This window comes from Vitis riparia, chromosome 18, assembly GCF_004353265.1.
Source record: "Vitis riparia cultivar Riparia Gloire de Montpellier isolate 1030 chromosome 18, EGFV_Vit.rip_1.0, whole genome shotgun sequence".
NCBI classification, from domain to species: domain Eukaryota; kingdom Viridiplantae; phylum Streptophyta; class Magnoliopsida; order Vitales; family Vitaceae; genus Vitis; species Vitis riparia.
Genome location: NC_048448.1, coordinates 1,667,904 through 1,686,379, shown reverse-complemented (window position 1 = coordinate 1,686,379; position 18,476 = coordinate 1,667,904). Strand labels below are relative to the sequence as shown.

The 18,476-nt window shown below is 32.1% G+C and overlaps 2 protein-coding genes across 4 annotated transcripts; both read left to right on the top strand.

Moving 5' to 3' along the window:
• Window positions 1–831: 831 nt before the first annotated feature.
• LOC117906831 (probable nucleoredoxin 2) lies at window positions 832–4,207 on the top strand. The gene is made up of 3 exons (XM_034820061.1): window positions 832–1,187; window positions 2,245–2,739; window positions 3,322–4,207. Exons 1-3 carry the CDS (start codon window positions 1,032–1,034, stop codon window positions 3,946–3,948), a joined length of 1,278 nt encoding a protein of 425 aa, XP_034675952.1. The 5' UTR covers window positions 832–1,031; the 3' UTR covers window positions 3,949–4,207.
• Window positions 4,208–9,890: 5,683 nt separating this feature from the next.
• On the top strand, window positions 9,891–17,539 carry LOC117907171 (V-type proton ATPase subunit B 2). 3 transcript variants are annotated; one of them, XM_034820612.1, is made up of 15 exons: window positions 9,891–9,942; window positions 10,673–10,737; window positions 11,787–11,842; window positions 11,950–12,048; window positions 12,650–12,709; window positions 13,350–13,461; window positions 13,560–13,768; window positions 14,642–14,770; window positions 14,896–15,033; window positions 15,324–15,474; window positions 15,578–15,660; window positions 16,395–16,442; window positions 16,569–16,622; window positions 16,715–16,798; window positions 16,930–17,539. In XM_034820612.1, the coding sequence occupies exons 2-15, from the start codon at window positions 10,680–10,682 to the stop codon at window positions 17,113–17,115; spliced, it is 1,467 nt and encodes a 488-aa protein (XP_034676503.1). In that variant the 5' UTR covers window positions 9,891–9,942; window positions 10,673–10,679; the 3' UTR covers window positions 17,116–17,539. The 3 variants fall into 3 exon arrangements, with proteins under 3 accessions (XP_034676503.1, XP_034676502.1, XP_034676501.1); XM_034820611.1 differs by lacking the exon at window positions 9,891–9,942 and adding an exon at window positions 9,955–10,126; XM_034820610.1 differs by lacking the exon at window positions 9,891–9,942 and adding an exon at window positions 10,216–10,391.
• Window positions 17,540–18,476: the final 937 nt, after the last annotated feature.

Genomic DNA, 18,476 nt, shown 5'->3' with positions numbered 1-18,476 from the left:
GTGGGCCCTCATAGGAACGACCACGTGTCCTCCTCCACCCACCCATATCCGATGTGGGAAACTAAACTATTGGCTTGTCAAAAAATAAATAAAGCAGGGTGGTTCGTGGGTTCTTTGGTGAGGGCCGTTGGATGGAGCTTGCCTTCGAGATGTGGACCTCGTACGCAATGGGAGTAATAGTCATAGTTTCGGGGAGGAAAAACAAATGATGAAGAGAGAGAGGGGGAGGGGGAGAGGGAGAGCGAGAGACAGGTGTCCCACAGCTTGGTTGCTTTTGAGGTGTTTCAGAGCGACACGGCCCTCAGCTCACCTCACTCCCATTCAATATGAAAGGATGTGTTATGCTGAGTCTCTCTCTTCACATCAATTTCGAATCTTGATGCTCTCCTTTATGGCTTTATCTCATCATTTTCCCTTCCAAATTACATGATTATTGAGCCAAGGTACCGTCCATCAATATTTAAAATAAAAATTTATTTTAAATTTTTTATATAAATAATAATGGATTAGAAAATATTATTGAGTTGAACCATTTTTATGATTTTATTGATTTTTTTTTTAATTTTTAAAATTTAAATTTAAAGAAATATGACCTAATTTAAAAGGTGGGTTTATTTTTATGTAGAGTTAAATGAATGAAGTATGAAATGCATTTAAGTGGCAATTTATGAGAAGGTTTGACAAATGAAAAGATAGAGTCAACTAAAGGTACAACATCACGAGTTAGAAAAACGTGTCAGTGGGAAAGGCAGCATCATCCTCCATGTGTGCTAGGAACAGAGTAGAGTTCTCGTAGAGGGAGGAAAGGCCACGTGGATGATGTTGAATGAATGGATGATGGGATCATGGGAATGCATATAGGGATGCAATCATGATGTGGGAAAAGAGTGTGATGGGATGCATAGTATGTAATGATGCGGGAAGGAATATGGTTCTTGAGGAATATAAGCGTTGGAAGGATGGTGGAAAGAGCTGTTTTCATCTGTAGCAGAGGGAGAAATTGATATCGAAAGAAAGAGAGAGAGGGAGAGATGAGGAAGGAGGTGAAGGAGACAACCAGCTTCAAGAGTGAAGATGGTTCGGGAGCTTTAAACGGTGTTTCTGATGATTTAAACTATCGCTCTCGATTTTCTTCTCTCTTGGCCTCCACACACCGTGATTTTCTGCTCTCTCCCACCGGACAACAGGTCCTCCCTCTCCCTCTTTCTCCATAATCATACACATACATGTTTAATTCTCTTGATGATCCTCAACCTTTTTCTTTTTATTTTTTTTAATTCGTTATGAGTATTTTTTTTTTAAAAAACCCAAATATTGGGAATACCGACTCGTTCTTCCAAAGAAAAATAGTATAGCCTTCGGTTTTGGGCGGGATGGATGGGAAGAATCCTCAGTTCTGATACGGGTGGTCGGAAACAGTACGGATTTGTTGATTAGAGTCTAGTGATTTTGTTAACACCATCAACCGGCATATACTTTGAACTTGACCAAACATCTTGTATTTCATGTGGTGAATATTTTAAGGGAATTGAATGCGAAGTTGATGTTGGGTTCACCATACTTGATTTCGGTTGGGTCCCTTTTGCGGAACTTGCCTCTCCTCAATCCTGTCGTCTTATTGTTTATTTGTTTGTGTGTTCTGGTCGATCCATTGAGTTTTTGACGTATCAAGCATATCGAGATTTGATAAAAACATATGATCAAGAATCATTAGAACTAAACTTCCCTATATGGGACTTGAAAATTTTCTTTTCCTTCACCCTCCGACCCTTTACTTTCACTGCTATTTCGAGACAATTCTGTGCGATTCAGACATTGTTCACATGCTCACTTGTTATGAGTTATTGTACACCACAGATGCCCTTTGAATGGTTATTGTCCAAGGACAACCGAGCCAAGAGGACACGTGTAATCATCTGTCGATGACTTTAGCTTCACGATAAAGCTATAGGTACAGCTTAGCGCGGTGAAACATTCACACCTGTATGCCTATTCTGGTAGTATATCATTTTCAAAACAATTTGGGTATGAGTATGCATTTGTAGTGACTCCATTGTTGGGTAGCTTGATGCTTGGTACGGATTAATGGGTGATTATGGAAGCATTGGATGTTTGTTTTTGCCTTTTGGCTCATGTTTATACCAAATTCCAAAAAAATTTAGGTAACAAATGTGATCGTTTGGGGTGAATGGAACACAGAAAGGATAATGCGGATTTGTTGAAAGGCCTTTTTCTTTGTTGCAGGTTAAAGTGTCGGAGCTGAATGACAAGGTTATTGGGCTTTACTTCTCAGCCAACTGGTACGCACCATGTAGGAAATTCACCCAAGTCCTGGCCGGCGCCTATGAGCAACTCAAGAGCTGTGGCGCTGGCTTTGAGATAGTGTTCGTATCATCTGACGAAGATTCGGACGCTTTCGACAATTTTCGAGCGTGCATGCCATGGCTTGCAGTTCCGTTTTCTGATTTGGAGACAAAGAAAGCCTTGAACCGGAAGTTTGACATTGAAGGTATTCCTTGCTTAGTTATATTGCAACCTAATGATAATAAGGATGAAGCAACATTGCACGATGGGGTTGAACTCATTTATCGGTATGGGGTCAATGCATTTCCATTCACTAAAGTGAGGTTGGAGGAATTGCGTAAGGAAGAGAGGGAGAAGCATGAGAGCCAAACCCTACCCAATTTACTAACAAACCACAATAGAGATTTTCTCTTGGGTCGTCCCACAGCTAAACAGGTGAGTCCCCTACATTGCTCCACTCTAATCGACTTGGACCTCAACTGAGGCAACTCAATTTTAGGGTATAATCACTTGGGAAATTTACACAAACATGCTACTTTTTCCTTATCCGTCTAAAGGCAAAGTAGCAAGTTTGTGTTATACAGTGAAAATATCGTTTTCCATACATTTACTGTGATTTCACTGACTGGGCTTTGGCTATCTCTAGAAGCCTGGAAATCCCTGGAGTGGCTGGTCAATTGAACCATTATTTGCCACCAGTCCAGTGGTTCACGGGTCACATGACTAGAAATCAATTTGTTTGTCGGTATTTTGGTAAATTTTGGTGAAATGCAAGAACGTGATTAAAGAATATATAAGGAAAAAAGTACTCTTCTCTTCTGTTGAGAACCAGCCAATAAAGCTTACCAAGTCTCGGGAAGGGTAAAACTGGGACAGAATTTTAAGTGGGGTATATGAAAAATCTGTTTCCCATTTTTTTTTTTCTTTTTTTTTTTTAATTCTTTGGCATGTGAATATGAATGCATGGTAAATTATTGCATAGTAGGGATGGCTCATTGGTGGGTGACTTATGTGCAGGTGCCTATTTCTTCTTTAATAGGCAAGACAATCGGACTCTACTTCTCAGCTCAATGGTGTCTTCCAGGCGTGAAGTTCACTCCCAAACTGATTTCCATCTACCAGAAGATAAAGCAAACGCTGGTGGATGACAACGAGGAGGATTTTGAAATAGTTTTCGTGTCAAGTGACCGTGATCAACCTTCATTCGACTCCTACTTTGGCACCATGCCATGGCTAGCAGTGCCCTTTGGAGACCCAACCATCAAAACCCTCACCAAGTACTTCGATGTTCAGGGAATTCCCTGTTTGGTTATTCTGGGCCCGGACGGTAAAACCGTGACAAAGCAAGGGAGGTACCTTATAAATCTGTACCAAGAAAACGCCTACCCTTTCACCGAGGCTAAATTGGAGCTGCTAGAGAAGCAAATGGACGAAGAGGCTAAGAGCCTTCCTCGTTCGGAGTACCACGCAGGGCACCGCCACGAGCTCACTCTGGTGTCCGAAGGCACAGGAGGCGGACCCTTTATCTGCTGTGACTGCGACGAGCAAGGCTTGGGGTGGGCGTACCAATGCCTTGAATGTGGGTATGAGGTGCACCCCAAGTGCATGAGAGTTGTGGACCGTGGCTCCACTCTGGAAAGGTGATGGGGCTCTAGTTGTGCTGCTAATCAAATTGGGGGTGCTGTGCATTTGTGGCTGTGGGGTTCCTTTTGTTAATTATAATAGGTTTGGTTTCTCCGCTTTTCATCAACTGTGTGGGTTATAACTAGGAATGTTCCTTATACTGGCCTAATGGATGTCAATGAAAGCTGATGAAATGTTTAAAAATTCCCCCTTCAATCAAAAAATATTATACTATGTAACAAAGCCTTATTCTTTCCCAATGTTACTCGATATTACCAGAGACTTTCTTTGGCATGGCTTGAGGGGCCACAGCAAATTATAACTGATCCTGCTCCAGGTTCCTCCTTCATTATCAGCAGTTATGGCAGATTCCTGGGATACACGAGCTGCTATTGGAAATAAAAATTTAAAAATTTAAAAATTGGAAAAGAACGCTTTTCTTTTTATTTATTTATTTTTTATTTTTAATCGGATGCTTTTCTCCTTCATTTTCCCTTCCGTTCCATTCAAGACTTGGGATAGAAGACAACTTTTTTTCAATTTATTAACAAAATAAAAAAAATATATATTAGTTTTCTATGGTAATAATATAAGGTTAGGTTTGATTTTTGAAAAAAATTTAAAGGAATATATAAGGGAAGGACATTTCTTTTTCCTTTTTTTAAAAAAAAAGTAATTTAGAGTAAATAAATTATTTTAAATTTATTATACTTATTTTCCATTTTTTTCGTACAAAAATTAAATATTTAAAAATATGTAAGTTTATAATTTTTTATTTTCTTTGGTATTTTTAGTATTACACTTGTAAAATCATTTTTCTAAAACATTTTTTTTCTTGTGTTTTTTAAGAATCAAACATAGCATAAAGATTTTAAAATCTATGATTAGCTTAGGGGATAAGACATAAAAAAATATGTACTATTTTATTTGGGTTATGTTCAGTTGTTGAAAAATTTAAGAGAAAAATTTAGGGAAATAAAATATAAAGGAAAAATAAATAAAAATAAATTAAAATAATAATAATAAATTTAAATTTAATAAATTATTTTTATACGTTTCTTTTAACACTTATTTTCCTAGATGGAATAATTTTAAAATGTATAAAAAGTTTAATTAGATTTTAAATTGTTTTATTTCGCATTTTTGGGAACTAAAACAGCCAAGTTTATTTTTAATATAGAATCATATAATTTAAAAATAATTGTCTTTTAACAAATTTTCGATCAAGACTTTGGAGTAAATGTTTCCAATAATTTTTTAAAATATATTATCAAAAGAGTATATAAGTAATTAATGATGGATAAATATTTAGAAAGTAAAATTAAGATAAAAAAAAAATTGCCATAGATGTTGCAAATTTGTAAATTAATATTTGTTGAGAAAATTTATTGAAAGGATTTGACTCATCAGAAAGGAAAAGGTTTTTTGTTTGAATTTTTTAATAACAAATTTTGATTATTTTATTACCTTAAAAATATTCAATTAAATAGTGCTTATATATCACGTGATTTTAATGGAATATTATATGATAGTGACACCGTGAGTGGTCCAACAAAGGTAATATTTTCTTTAAGGGAGAATTGTGTTTTGGATCCAACTGGGTTAAAAAATTGACTAAAGATCCATATATCATGTATATTTAAGTCCAATATATGTAAAAATTAAGTTGAAGGATATTATATTTCATTAATCCCTAAAATACCATTAACCCCTATATAGGCACATAATGAGTGTAAATTTATTTATTTTTTTGTTTTTTTTCCTTTTTATTCTCAATTAAGTATTACTCATTTCTAACTTTTTGTTTTGTTTTTTTTTTTCCTTTTAAAGATATTTAATCTTTTTAGTCTTATTATAAACAAGGATAAAAAAATTTCATATAAAATTTAATGGATAATCAATGAATGAAATTTAATTCTTTTTATTATTTTCATATAAAAAATAGTAGTAAACAAGGTTTTCAATTTTTATTTTTAAAAATAATTTTCATTTTTTAATTAAATGTTTTTTCAAAAAATAAAAAATATAAATCATATTACCATTTTAGAAAGTATTTTTTAAAATAGTTTTTTGAACGTAGTTTTTTTTATTTATAATTTAAAATAGAAAATAATATTGATTTTCAATTATTTATAAAAAAAAAATTTATAAAACAATAAAAAATTCAAATTGTTAAAATAAAATTATTATTGTTGCATCAATAGCTGTGTAATAAAGACCAAAAAGTTTATATGAAATGTCAATGGGTATTTTGATCTTTTAATATCCTATATTATTTCCATCAATTATGTAAATTATATGGACTAAACCTTAATTTTTGGGCCCAAAACACAATTATCCCTTTATTTTCTTTAATCCATTGAATAAAAATGAGAAGAATGTCATGAAGTAGTTTCAGTTTTCTACTAAACAATAATAATAATAACAATATATTTCAAATTTAAAAAGAAAAAAGAAAAATGCAATATTATGAAGATTTAATAAATAAATTGTTTAGAATATGTTTGGTCCCAGTAGTAGAGAAAAAAAAATGGTAAAAAAAATGATTTTTTTTATATTTTGTTTTACTAAAAAAATATGAAATAGTTAAATATAGTTAAAATTATTAAAAAATGTATATATTTTAAAATTATTTTATCTATATATAGAAGAGTAAAATTTGTGAAAAAAAAAAATTTAAAATAATATATAAAAATAATTTATTTGTTTTAAATCTATTTTTTATTTTCTTTCTAATTTTTTTCCCTCATGTTTTTCTTCAATTTTTTTAGAACCAATTATAACCTAATATTTTTGTACAAAAGTATGAAAATATATATTAAATAATAAAGGTTAATTAAATGGGATATATCATAAATTTTTAATATATGGAGGAGTATTTTAGAGAATATATATTTACTAAGAATTATTAAATATTATTTAAATATTGAAAGTATTTATTATTATGTACAAATTAAAGAATTAACCAAATAAAATTTCAGTAAATAAATTATTTAATTTTTTTTTACAAAAATAGAATAATATATTGAGTTTATAGAAATATGGCAATAAAATAATAAGTCACAAATAAATTATTTAAAATTAATTGTAAAAAGAATAATGATATATATTAAAGAATTTGGCTATGTTTGGTTTTTAAAATTTTGAGGGAAAGTACAATGGAAATAAAATAGAGAAAAAAAAGTGGGAATAAAGAAAAATCGAAGGCAAATAAAAAATAGATTCAAAGTTAATAAATTGTTTTTACGTATTTCTTCAAATTTATTTTACTTATTTTTCATCATAATATAAACATTATATAATTCTAAAATGCATAAATTTTTAACTAATCTTAATTTTATTAATTTACTTTTTTTTTTGTATTTTTCACCGTGAAACCAAATACAAGAAAATCATTTTCTTTAACATTTTTTATTTTATTTTCTTAATATTTTTCAGAATCAAACATAGCCTAAAGAAAAATGAAAAAAGGAAACAAATTGAACAAGACATATAAAAAATTTTCAATGCATGAAACAATATTTTGGATAAGTCAAATCCCATAATAACTGTAATTCTTTCCGTTTTTAAAAGTAGTATAGAATATAATAGATGTAGTGATGTTTATCAAATGGGGAATCACGGCCTGATGACATGGGATTGGACCAAACACAGCCCAAACGCAGTATGTCATATGCTTTTGGGCTGCTTAGAAGCCCAAATAAAACAAAGGTTAATTTTGGAATTAAAATATTTGACCTAACATTTTTTCCATCCTACCAGAATTCTGTCTGATGCATATAATTGTCATTTCCTTCCAGCCTAAGCAAGTTTGTTCGTTCCTTGAAATAAAAAAGGATTCGTTAGTAAATATTTTCCGTTAAGTCAAGGTGAATTTGTATGAATTAGGCTACACTCATCCAATTGATGGGTTAGTAATTAGTGCACGATTAACAATTCTTGTTTTTTTTTATTTTTTTTTTATCACTATTTTTATTTGAATTTAATATGTATTTTTAATTATTTTGATTAAAATTGGTATTGTATATTATCTAAATTTCATTTTTAGTTAGTATAATTTTGCAATTATTCAAATATTGGATAAATTTAAATCTACCGGACAACACGCGTCCCCTGAAATCTCATATTTGGACCACTATTTAAAAAATAATTCGGAAAAAGGGCCCGGCAAGACAAAGGAAGGAAATGCCAAACGATTTGATGAACCCATGGGAGCCACGTGAATGATGGATCACTCGCTGATGCCAAGCTATCACAATCGCAAAAGCTTTAGTGGAGCTTCTCGGAAGTTTCCTTCTGTCACGTGTTTGGTCCACGTCAATATTTCTAAATGATTTTTCAGTGTACACGAAAAGGGAAGTTGGTTTTCATGCCTTTTTTTAATTTGTTATAAAATTAGATTTTATTGTATAAGCTGAGAAGATAAAATGTAGAGAGAAATAAAAAAATATGACTATCGATTATCACTCGATATTTGTTTTTTTAAATTAATAATGTTGGCTGTCCTAATCATATCTTTTATATTGCCCTCCTATTTTGGATCCGAGTTTCCACTTCCTTACTGAGTCAAAACGTAATCTTTCCTTCAAAAACTGAAAAAATATTTGCTTTTTTTTTTTCCTCTTCTGTTTGGATATCTTTCTGCTGAACCAGCTATATATTTACAAGTATGAATAGGCCCACTAATATAAGATCAACTCTTTCTAAAATTTATTAATAATACCAACAAAAGAGAACCACAAACATTAACGTATGTGTTATGGTGGTTTTAAAAAATGTTTTTAGTTTAAAACATAAAAAATGAGATATTTGACAAATTTTAGGAAATATCTTTAAAAAATTATTTATATTAAAAATCATTAATAGAGTTTTATGAAAAATAACTTGATGAACAACTTCTCTAAAAACATTTTACTTTTATTAAAAACATTTTAAGTAGAAATATTATTAAACATATTTTTAAGAGTTCGTTTGATGATGATTCTAAAAAACACTTTTAATATCTTTAATATTTGAAAATTTTTATTATTCAAATGTTAGAAAACGTTTTTAGTTTTTTTAACACTTGATTTTTTTTTAAAATATTAAAAATATTAGAAACGTTTTTCAAAATCACTGTTAAATGCACTATTAGAGTCCATTTGATAGTAATATAAAAATCATTTATAACATTTCTAACACTTTAATTTTTTATTTATCATTTAAATATTAAAAATATTATAAATGCTTCCTAAAATTACTATCAAACGCATTAAAATGTGTTTGAGAATTTAGAGTGATTCTATAAAGTGTTTCTAAAATTTATAACACTTAAAATAAAAAATTTAAAGTATTATAAATATTAAAAACGTTTCTTAAAATCACTATCAAATAGAATCTTACAATGCATTTTACGGTATATTTTACTCAAAAGTGTTTTTAGTTGTGTGTTTTTTTTATAAGTATTTTTAGATGATTATAAAAATTGTGGATTTATTTATTTACTTTTTTATAAATTATTTTTAAAATTTAATAAATTTTAAATTCTTAATTTTTTTAAGACAAACATAAATGAATTCTTGCATTTGGTATAAAATTATTACTATTAAAAAAAAATTAAGACTAGATTTTTTATTTTTAAAAGTAATAAATAAAAATTTTTCCGGGTATTGTTTGAATGCATTTTTTATTTTAAAAATAGAAAATCATATATAATAGGTAAGAAAACTATCCCAACATATTTTTAATGCATCTTTGGGACATAATTTTTAATTTAATTTTTTTTACATTGAAATTCTTATTTAAAATATAAGAATTTTTATATATGTTGTGTATTTTTTTTAAAACTTTAAGGAGTTTCATAAATTTGATTTTTTTTAAGAATATTAAATAACTATTAAATAAGAATTACACTATATAGTTTTTAAATTAATTGTGAACGGTAAGAAGCGGATAGAAGGGCAACGGATAGAATTGTAATTTTCTTCAATTTCACATTTGGCGTCCGCTGTACGCTCGTTCATCTCTCTTTGTCTGGTACGCTGCTCAGAAGATCTTAGCCTCCATTTTTCATATCCCTCCGTCTTCATTTATTGTTTTAACGTTTTGTGTATAATTCTACAATAACTTCTCTTGGGGTCTTCTTCCACTCCTGTTTCCTCTACTCAATCGATCAATCTAATTGAATTCAAAACCCCGTCCTTGGATCGAGAAATCTTTCGTAAGAAGCTCTTGAAGTCATTTGGTGGATTTTCTACTAAATTTTTGATGTGCTTTACGAATGTTTTCCTTCTATTTTCTTTTTTCTTTTTGTTTGTCTTCATGCTCCGTTTGGTTTCCGAGAAAGTGTAGGAAAGGAAACAGAAATGAAAGGAATAAAACTCGGAATCTTGGAACTTTGGTTCCGCCCTAGACCTGTGGGGAGATTCCGAGTTTCGTTTACTTTCCATGTGTTATCGGGAATTCGAAAGATCGGAAGAAAAGAGGTGTCTCTTTATTCTTTCTGTTGTAGAATTTTACGATCGTTATAAAAACAACGAAGCTCTGAAAACGATCTGTTGCGATTCTCAAGTAAATGGAGCAAACTTCATTTAGAGGAACTCACTTTTCATTAGACAAAAAATTCAGATTATTTTGCTGTAGTCTTATTGTATATATTGACAATGAGCAATTGCTTGTTATCTGTTGATGTTGTTTTTATTTTATTTTATTTTTAATAATTTTAATTTTGATTTTTACCTTTTATTTTATTTTTATGTTTGCTCAGTTTAAACATGGGAGAGGCACAAAACATGCCAGATATGGAGGAAGGATCTCTACTCGTTGGAATGGGTGAGTACTCTGTTCTAAGTGTTTTGGTGAATTTTGAGTTGGATCTTTTATGTGCTGATGATTTGAAGTTGAATTTAAATAAAATCAACTCAACAATTTCTCAATACCAGCAAGATTTCAAATTCCACATATTTGGTATACCAAATCAAATCCTATTGATCAACCAATCGCAGGCTTGGATTTATTATGTCAGATAGTTTGTGGTTCATGTACATGTACTCTTTCACCATTAAGTAGGAGAGTGTAGTAGTGTTAGGGTCTAGAAGAGTTCAACAGGTATTCTAATTGGTTTCTTCCTACTATGGCTTCTCATACATCTAATCAAATGTTCAAAATCTTAAATAGAGATTGTGAATGTGGAAAGGTTAATTAGAGAAATTGAATGATAGTTTCCCTTTGATCTGTTGGATTATTAGGAAATCTCTGGAGAGAAAAGAACATGGAATTTTGAATGGTTATGTTAGTTTTCAAAGAAGAAAAATTTACCTCATTTAAGCCAACTAGTTGGTATTATGCACAGTTGAATGCAGTTTCTTTCTTTCTTTCTTTTTTTTTTTCCTTCTTTCTTGGGAGTTTCAAATAATGGAATATCTAAAAATTTTAATTTGTTTGTTTTTTTACTTCATCCCATCAACCAAGTAGGAAATTGAGTTAAATATATGTTGGATTAATAAAGGATCTTGAAAAGAAAGTAAGTCAAAGTAGTGATTCTAGTGAAATAAAACGTTGAAAATGCATCATAGATTGCTTTATTTTTTAACCTTTTTTTCTGCATTGTATTTATAGTCGGGTTAGCAAATCACCTTTTATGATTATATATGCACCATAATTCAAGAAGGGCAATGAAATATATCTTCTCTCCTTTTTGCTATCAAGAAAAAGAAAAAAAAAAAAGGGAAAAAGAAAAATAATTTCTCCTTTCATTTTGATCAGGGTTTTTATCATTTATCTAATTGTTTTTAGTAATCAGGACTTCAAACATCACTCACAATTTTGCTGCTTAAAATGAAACTTTAGTAAATACTGATCAGGAGCATTTAAAATTGCAGAGTATAGAACTGTTTCTGGTGTAGCAGGGCCACTCGTTATTCTTGAGAAAGTCAAGGTAGATTTGCTTTTTTGTCATTTCTTCTTTCTTGTCATACGAAGTTTTTATTGGAGTATAGTGACACCTACCCACTGAGACGATACTATAACTCTTAAACTGTTCAGGGTCCAAAATATCAGGAGATTGTCAATATTCGCCTTGGAGATGGCACAATGCGACGTGGTCAAGTCTTAGAAGTTGATGGGGAGAAAGCTGTTGTGCAGGTTTTTACCCTTTTACTGACACATGTTTGTGGTGTCCATATAGAGCTTGTTTTCCAATGCATCATTTATTCTTGTTTTTTGACATTTCTAAAGCTTGTATATGTACTTTTCTGATATTGAGTGATTCAATCATGGTCTCTAGGTGACTATCAATTTAAGGCTCTTATATGTGAAATTTCTTTCTGGTTCCTTTCATGACTTGACCTTTTATGATGATATTTTTGGCTTCTCTACCTTTAATTTTTCTCTACAGTCTTCTCTAGGTCTCCAATCCTGGTTATCTTTTTTTGTAGAAAATAAGAATTAACAATTTATGAAGCATCTTAACTTACAATTCATAAATCTTTTTGTATAGGTCATTTTGGCCTTGTTCTAGATTGTAATCTATCCCCTTTTTTGCTTGCACAATTCCAGGGGGATGGCTCTGTTTGGAGAAATGGGTTTCTCTAATTACAGGCCTCAACCACCCCTCATTACCTCCTCCCCTTTTTAGCAAGTGAGCTGCTACCTTTTAAGTTTTAATCTTTAGATGGTATATAGTTAATAGTATATAATTTCTCTCTTATTTTAGCTTGATCATTTTCTGTTTTAATTTCCCCAGGTTTTTGAAGGCACTTCTGGAATTGACAACAAATACACAACCGTACAATTTACTGGGGAGGTATAAAGCCTTTTCTTTCTTTTAGTGTTTTGCAAGTTGTGTGGAATATTCTGCTTGGTCCTTAAACTGGTTACAGAGCTGGATAAGTGAAACTTGCATATGGTCACAATTAAAGAATGAAATAACTGTTAAACCGGTACAGCCGAACTGCTGAATTGATACATGAATTGTTGATACACTTGGATTCATGGCCACAAGCAACATCGATGATTAAGAATGTATCATTGTGTTTTAGACAGTCAAGTATTAATCCTTGTGGACAAGAAAACCTTTCTCATCATTTTTCTTGTTTCATTTTAATATATTTTTACTTATGAAGTGTGGTTATTGCTGCAGGGGCCTTTTGTACTAGAATCTCCCTGTTAGCTTTAGTGCCTGATGAAAATAGTAGTCCCAAAGTTGTTCTATCTTTACCTTTTAAAAGCGAAGGACAAATGGCCTTCATATTTTAAATTTGTTTGGCTCAATTTTTCTTCTTAGAGATTTTTCCTGGTACACATGCAAAACAATATGCATACATTCATTCATTGATATGCATCTCTCTCTCTACAAGAGCCTTTCTCTTTACTTTTAACCTCCTCAGTTTGTCTGAATATTTTGGCAATGAAATGTTTGTCTGGTTGAATATTTTGTTGTGCAGGTTTTGAAAACACCTGTATCACTGGATATGCTTGGCCGCATTTTTAATGGTTCTGGAAAACCCATTGATAATGGCCCTCCAATTCTCCCAGAGGCTTACCTAGATATTTCTGGTCAGTAATGCTAGGGAGATAATGATTTATTACCAAAAGCTAGGGAAAAGATTCTATGTTATCTGGATATATAATGAACTCTTCCTTGTCTTTCATAGGAAGTTCTATCAACCCCAGTGAGAGAACCTATCCTGAAGAGATGATACAAACAGGGATTTCTACTATTGATGTCATGAACTCCATTGCTCGAGGGCAAAAGATCCCTCTTTTTTCTGCTGCTGGTCTTCCTCATAATGAAATAGCTGCACAAATCTGTCGTCAGGCTGGTCTTGTAAAGCGGTTGGAAAAAGCTGGAAATCTCCTAGAGGTACTAGTTTTTGCATATTTTACTTTCTGGAATTCATTGCATTTGGCAATGTAAAAGTAATAAGATGTCTCTTTGGTAGGAAGGACCTCTCATCCTTCTAGTGGTTTCTTTTGTTTCTTTTTTCTTTCTTTCTCCTGTATCTTTCCTTCTTTTAATATATTTCTCTTCGTTTCTGATAAAAAAAAAATAAGATGTCTCTTTGGAATTGAATTGTCATTGATAAGAAGTAACATACTAATTAAGTGTCCATTTGGAATATTTGGGTACACTTTATTATTTTTTGTTTTTAAAATTAGAAACTTCTATATAAAAATATAACATCTTATAAAAAAAAAGTATTGATTTACCGTATATCTTTAAAATTACTTTAAAAAATATTTTTTTTTTCTTTAATTTTTTTAAACAGTTTTTAAAATCATTACTTTTTTAATGTAAAGCCTATAAGAATTCTTGTGTCTTATATAAAAGTTACTACTATTTTTTTATTTTGGAGATAGAAAACAGGAAGTGTATCCAAACGCACGCTAAGTTTTCAGTTTCTGTATAGTGAAGTGACAACCATTCATAACCTATCCAAATGCCTCCATGCCAATGCAAGATTGTCTCTTGGTTGAATGCTCTTCCATGGGATATTATGTTTAAGAAATTATGTGATTAGATTGCAAATTCAATCATGTGAATTACAAAATCTAATGTGAGCTCAAAAGAATTCAATGGCATTTTCTATATGATTTCTCTCTCTTTGCTCTATTAAAGTTCACTTTGTTAGTGCACCGTTCATTTCTGTCCTACCCTTTGTCCACTTCTGTTTTATATTTTTCTTTTATCTGATTAAAATATGTAATTCTCATATTATTTGCCTTGAGTTTATAGGATGAGGTAGAGGACAATTTCGCCATTGTCTTTGCTGCTATGGGAGTAAACATGGAAACAGCACAATTTTTTAAGCGTGATTTTGAGGAAAATGGATCCATGGAGAGAGTGACCCTTTTCCTAAACTTGGTATCAATTAATAATTTAATCTCTTATCCTAATTATGTTGTTTAGGATGATCTCTCTCATTTCATTTAGGTGGAAGGGTGTTTTTTTTCTTTTAATATTTGTAATGATGTGGCTCTTTTGCACAGGCCAATGATCCCACCATAGAACGCATTATCACTCCTCGAATTGCTCTCACAACTGCAGAATATTTGGCTTATGAGTGTGGGAAGCATGTTCTAGTTATATTAACAGATATGAGTTCTTATGCAGATGCTCTTCGTGAGGTAATAAATTCTCTGCTATTGAATTTTCAGGGTCTATGGCATAGTGCTTATTATTACTGTACTTTACTAATATAACAAACAGATAGTCATTAGTTTGATAGATTTTATTTAACTTTGTGACTCTGACTACCATATGTGATACCTTAAGAAGTTTTTAAACGTCACTCCTTTCATAAACTTAAATTTTTGTCTTCATAGGTTTTAAAATCATATGGATAATCGAATTTCTATTGCACCATTCCCACACATACTTTCACCTACTTGACTGGAAATGTCTGTTTTAACTGCAGGTATCTGCAGCCCGGGAGGAAGTACCTGGAAGGCGTGGGTATCCTGGGTATATGTATACTGATCTTGCAACAATTTATGAGCGTGCTGGACGTATAGAAGGGCGAAAAGGCTCCATCACACAAATTCCTATTTTAACCATGCCTAATGATGGTAATGTTAGCATTTTCAGGATGTCTGGCTATTCTTCCCTGCACATCAGTTCTTGTAATAGTTAACAGACATTACCTGAAACCAATTATTTTTTGTCCACCAGATATTACGCATCCAACTCCAGATCTTACTGGTTATATTACTGAGGGCCAGATATACATTGATAGGCAACTCCACAACCGGCAGGTGAGTTGAAACCAAACTCTTTCATGTTAAAATACATATTTGTCATCTCTCGTGGCATATGCACTTTTCTCCTGACTACGTGGAGTTTGCTAGTTTTATGTCTATGTAATGTACCACTTTTTCCCAAATCCTGACTTCTAATATTTTACTAGAATTGACATTCTGTACCTGGTAAGAAATAGATGCACCTCCCCTTCCTTGCTGCATAATTGTGTCGTCAAGTTTTCTCTGATAGATGTTGATGGAGCATGAAAGCTAGATGGTAAAATACGACTTGCGATCTGATCCCTAATAGTTGCCTATGAGCTTTGTTGGTGGTGTCCTTGATGTTTGTGTGCCCTTTATGCGGAAGATAGATGCATGGAGATTCGTCCTTTTTATGGTCAAATTAGAATAATTTTTCTTCCATTGACTGATCAAATCAGAGTTACACCAGCTATTATATGAACAATATGCAGTTATCCTTAAAGCATGAACATTTCATAATCCCAAAATGATAACTAAAGCAATATATTTACAAAGGTGTAAAGCAATATACTTCAGTTAGTTGATTGGTATCTAATGTTTCCAAAGATGTTGCAGAAACTGGCTTCTCTCTGTGGTTTGGAGTATTTCTAATGCAGGCTTCTGCGCAATAGATTTAAATCCTTGAGTTTTTGTGAATCTCTATGAGGTTTAACTTTGTTACAAGGGAGGGGTATGTTTAGTGATTGTCCTTTTTGTTTGTGGAACAGATATACCCACCTATTAATGTTCTTCCATCACTCTCTCGACTAATGAAGGTAAGACTTTTGCAGTGGAGCTGCCCCCTTACACATAGAGAGTACCTAGTTGCTGATTGGAAAGGTGCATGGTTTTAACTTTCAAGGAGTTAAAAGTAATCTTTATTATTGGTGATGGATTTGCAGAGTGCCATTGGTGAGGGAATGACTCGTCGAGACCATGCTGATGTGTCCAACCAGGTAAGATTCAGAAGGCTTAAGTGTGTTTTTAATTTTCTCCATTATATTGCTTTATGGCCTCCTAACCGACCCTGTTGATTTTTCACCTTCAGCTATATGCGAATTATGCTATTGGAAAGGATGTCCAGGCAATGAAAGCTGTGGTCGGAGAAGAAGCACTCTCTTCTGAGGATCTGGTATCTCTCTTTCTCTCTCCTCCTTTCTGTAGAAACTATGTGTTTGTTTTTTCACATCTTTCTCTAGCAATAATTTCTCATAGCTTAAAATCACAAAGTATTAACCTGGGGTTGGGTTGTCTAAAATTCAGCTTTATCTGGAGTTCCTAGACAAATTCGAGAGGAAATTTGTGGCTCAAGGGGCTTATGATACCCGCAACATCTTCCAGTCACTTGATTTGGCGTGGACATTACTCCGCATCTTCCCCCGTGAGCTTCTCCACCGTATACCTGCAAAGACACTGGACCAGTACTACAGTCGTGATGCAGCAAACTGATTAAAAAGGCAAACCTCTGTATGCCCTCTTCTCATCTCAAATTCATTATTCAGCATGAGTTGCCCAGTCAATCATATGCCTCAATACTTTGCCTGGGCCGCGGGACTCTCATCTCAAGTGTAGTAAGTCTAGCCGTTTGTTGAGTTATTAAAGTTATGAAAATTCTTTGATCCATCTAGCTTTTGTGTGAACTGTATGTTCTTGTCATTTCCCGAGTTGGTTATGCTTCAAAACTGGCTTCGGCAGCTGAACTTGAAGTGTTGGAAACAGAGGGATTTTTAATATCAGCCCGTCTCAGCCCATGCATTGTTTAAACTATGGTGGTTATTTATTATTAGTTTTGTAGTCCATGGAAGAGTCATTTCATGTTTAAAGATTAAAGACGAGTTCTATGAAGCTAATAAAAAATAATTTTTTTATCCTACATGAACCTGTAAGATTATTTTTAATCTTCAGAACAAATCATTCAGAAGTTGAGAGTTTGTTTCCATTCTCTCAGTTACTTCCAATTGCTTGTATGTTCTAATCATCCCAAATTCATCCCAGAAGTTTCAAATTCTCAGTCCATCTCACGTGGAGTCCACCCATGTTACGAGTCTGGGACTAACCTGGCACGGTACTTTCTATTTTGTTTTATTTCTTTCCTTTTATTTATAATATAAACCAACTTTGGCCATTTTTTTTCTTCTTCTGATACTTTGGTTCCTTTTTATTATACTCAAGTCTCATTGTTTTTAGAAGATATGATAATGTGGGAGAGAGAGGCACAGTGAAATCAACTTATATGGTTGGTGGTGGTGTAATTGTATAAAGATTAAATTGTACTTATCAAAATATTTAGCTCAACTTTAAAATGTGGGAGGTTGCTTTTGCAATTTCAAGGGAATTTTGTCCCTTTTAATCGGTTCGCCTTTCCCTGTAGGTTGTAACCTTTTCTTTGTTAGACTCTTGTAATGGCGGATATGAGAATGTCCCCCTCTCCCTTGTCAAAGCTTAGTTATCCGTGAATGAGAACTCGTTTTGCTTGTTGGCTGGTAGCTCGAAAGCGAGTTTTTTACATTTTGATCGGCAAGAAATAAAGGTGTGATTAATCCCTTTTATTAAAGTATTTTGCAAATAAAAATTGTTATTGTATGAGTTTTTGAACTTGAATAGCATTTTTCAGGACTATATCAAGTAAACTTATCTAATTTGGATCAAATTTGAATGATAATTGAAAATAAAATATGTCGAATGTGATTAAATATGAAAAATATAATGAGATAAATTAAACCCTAATAGCTAATATTGAAACTTTTAAATGGGAGATTAAAAGAAAAATAATTAGACATGCATTAATTTGGGTGTTGAGTTTCCGATGG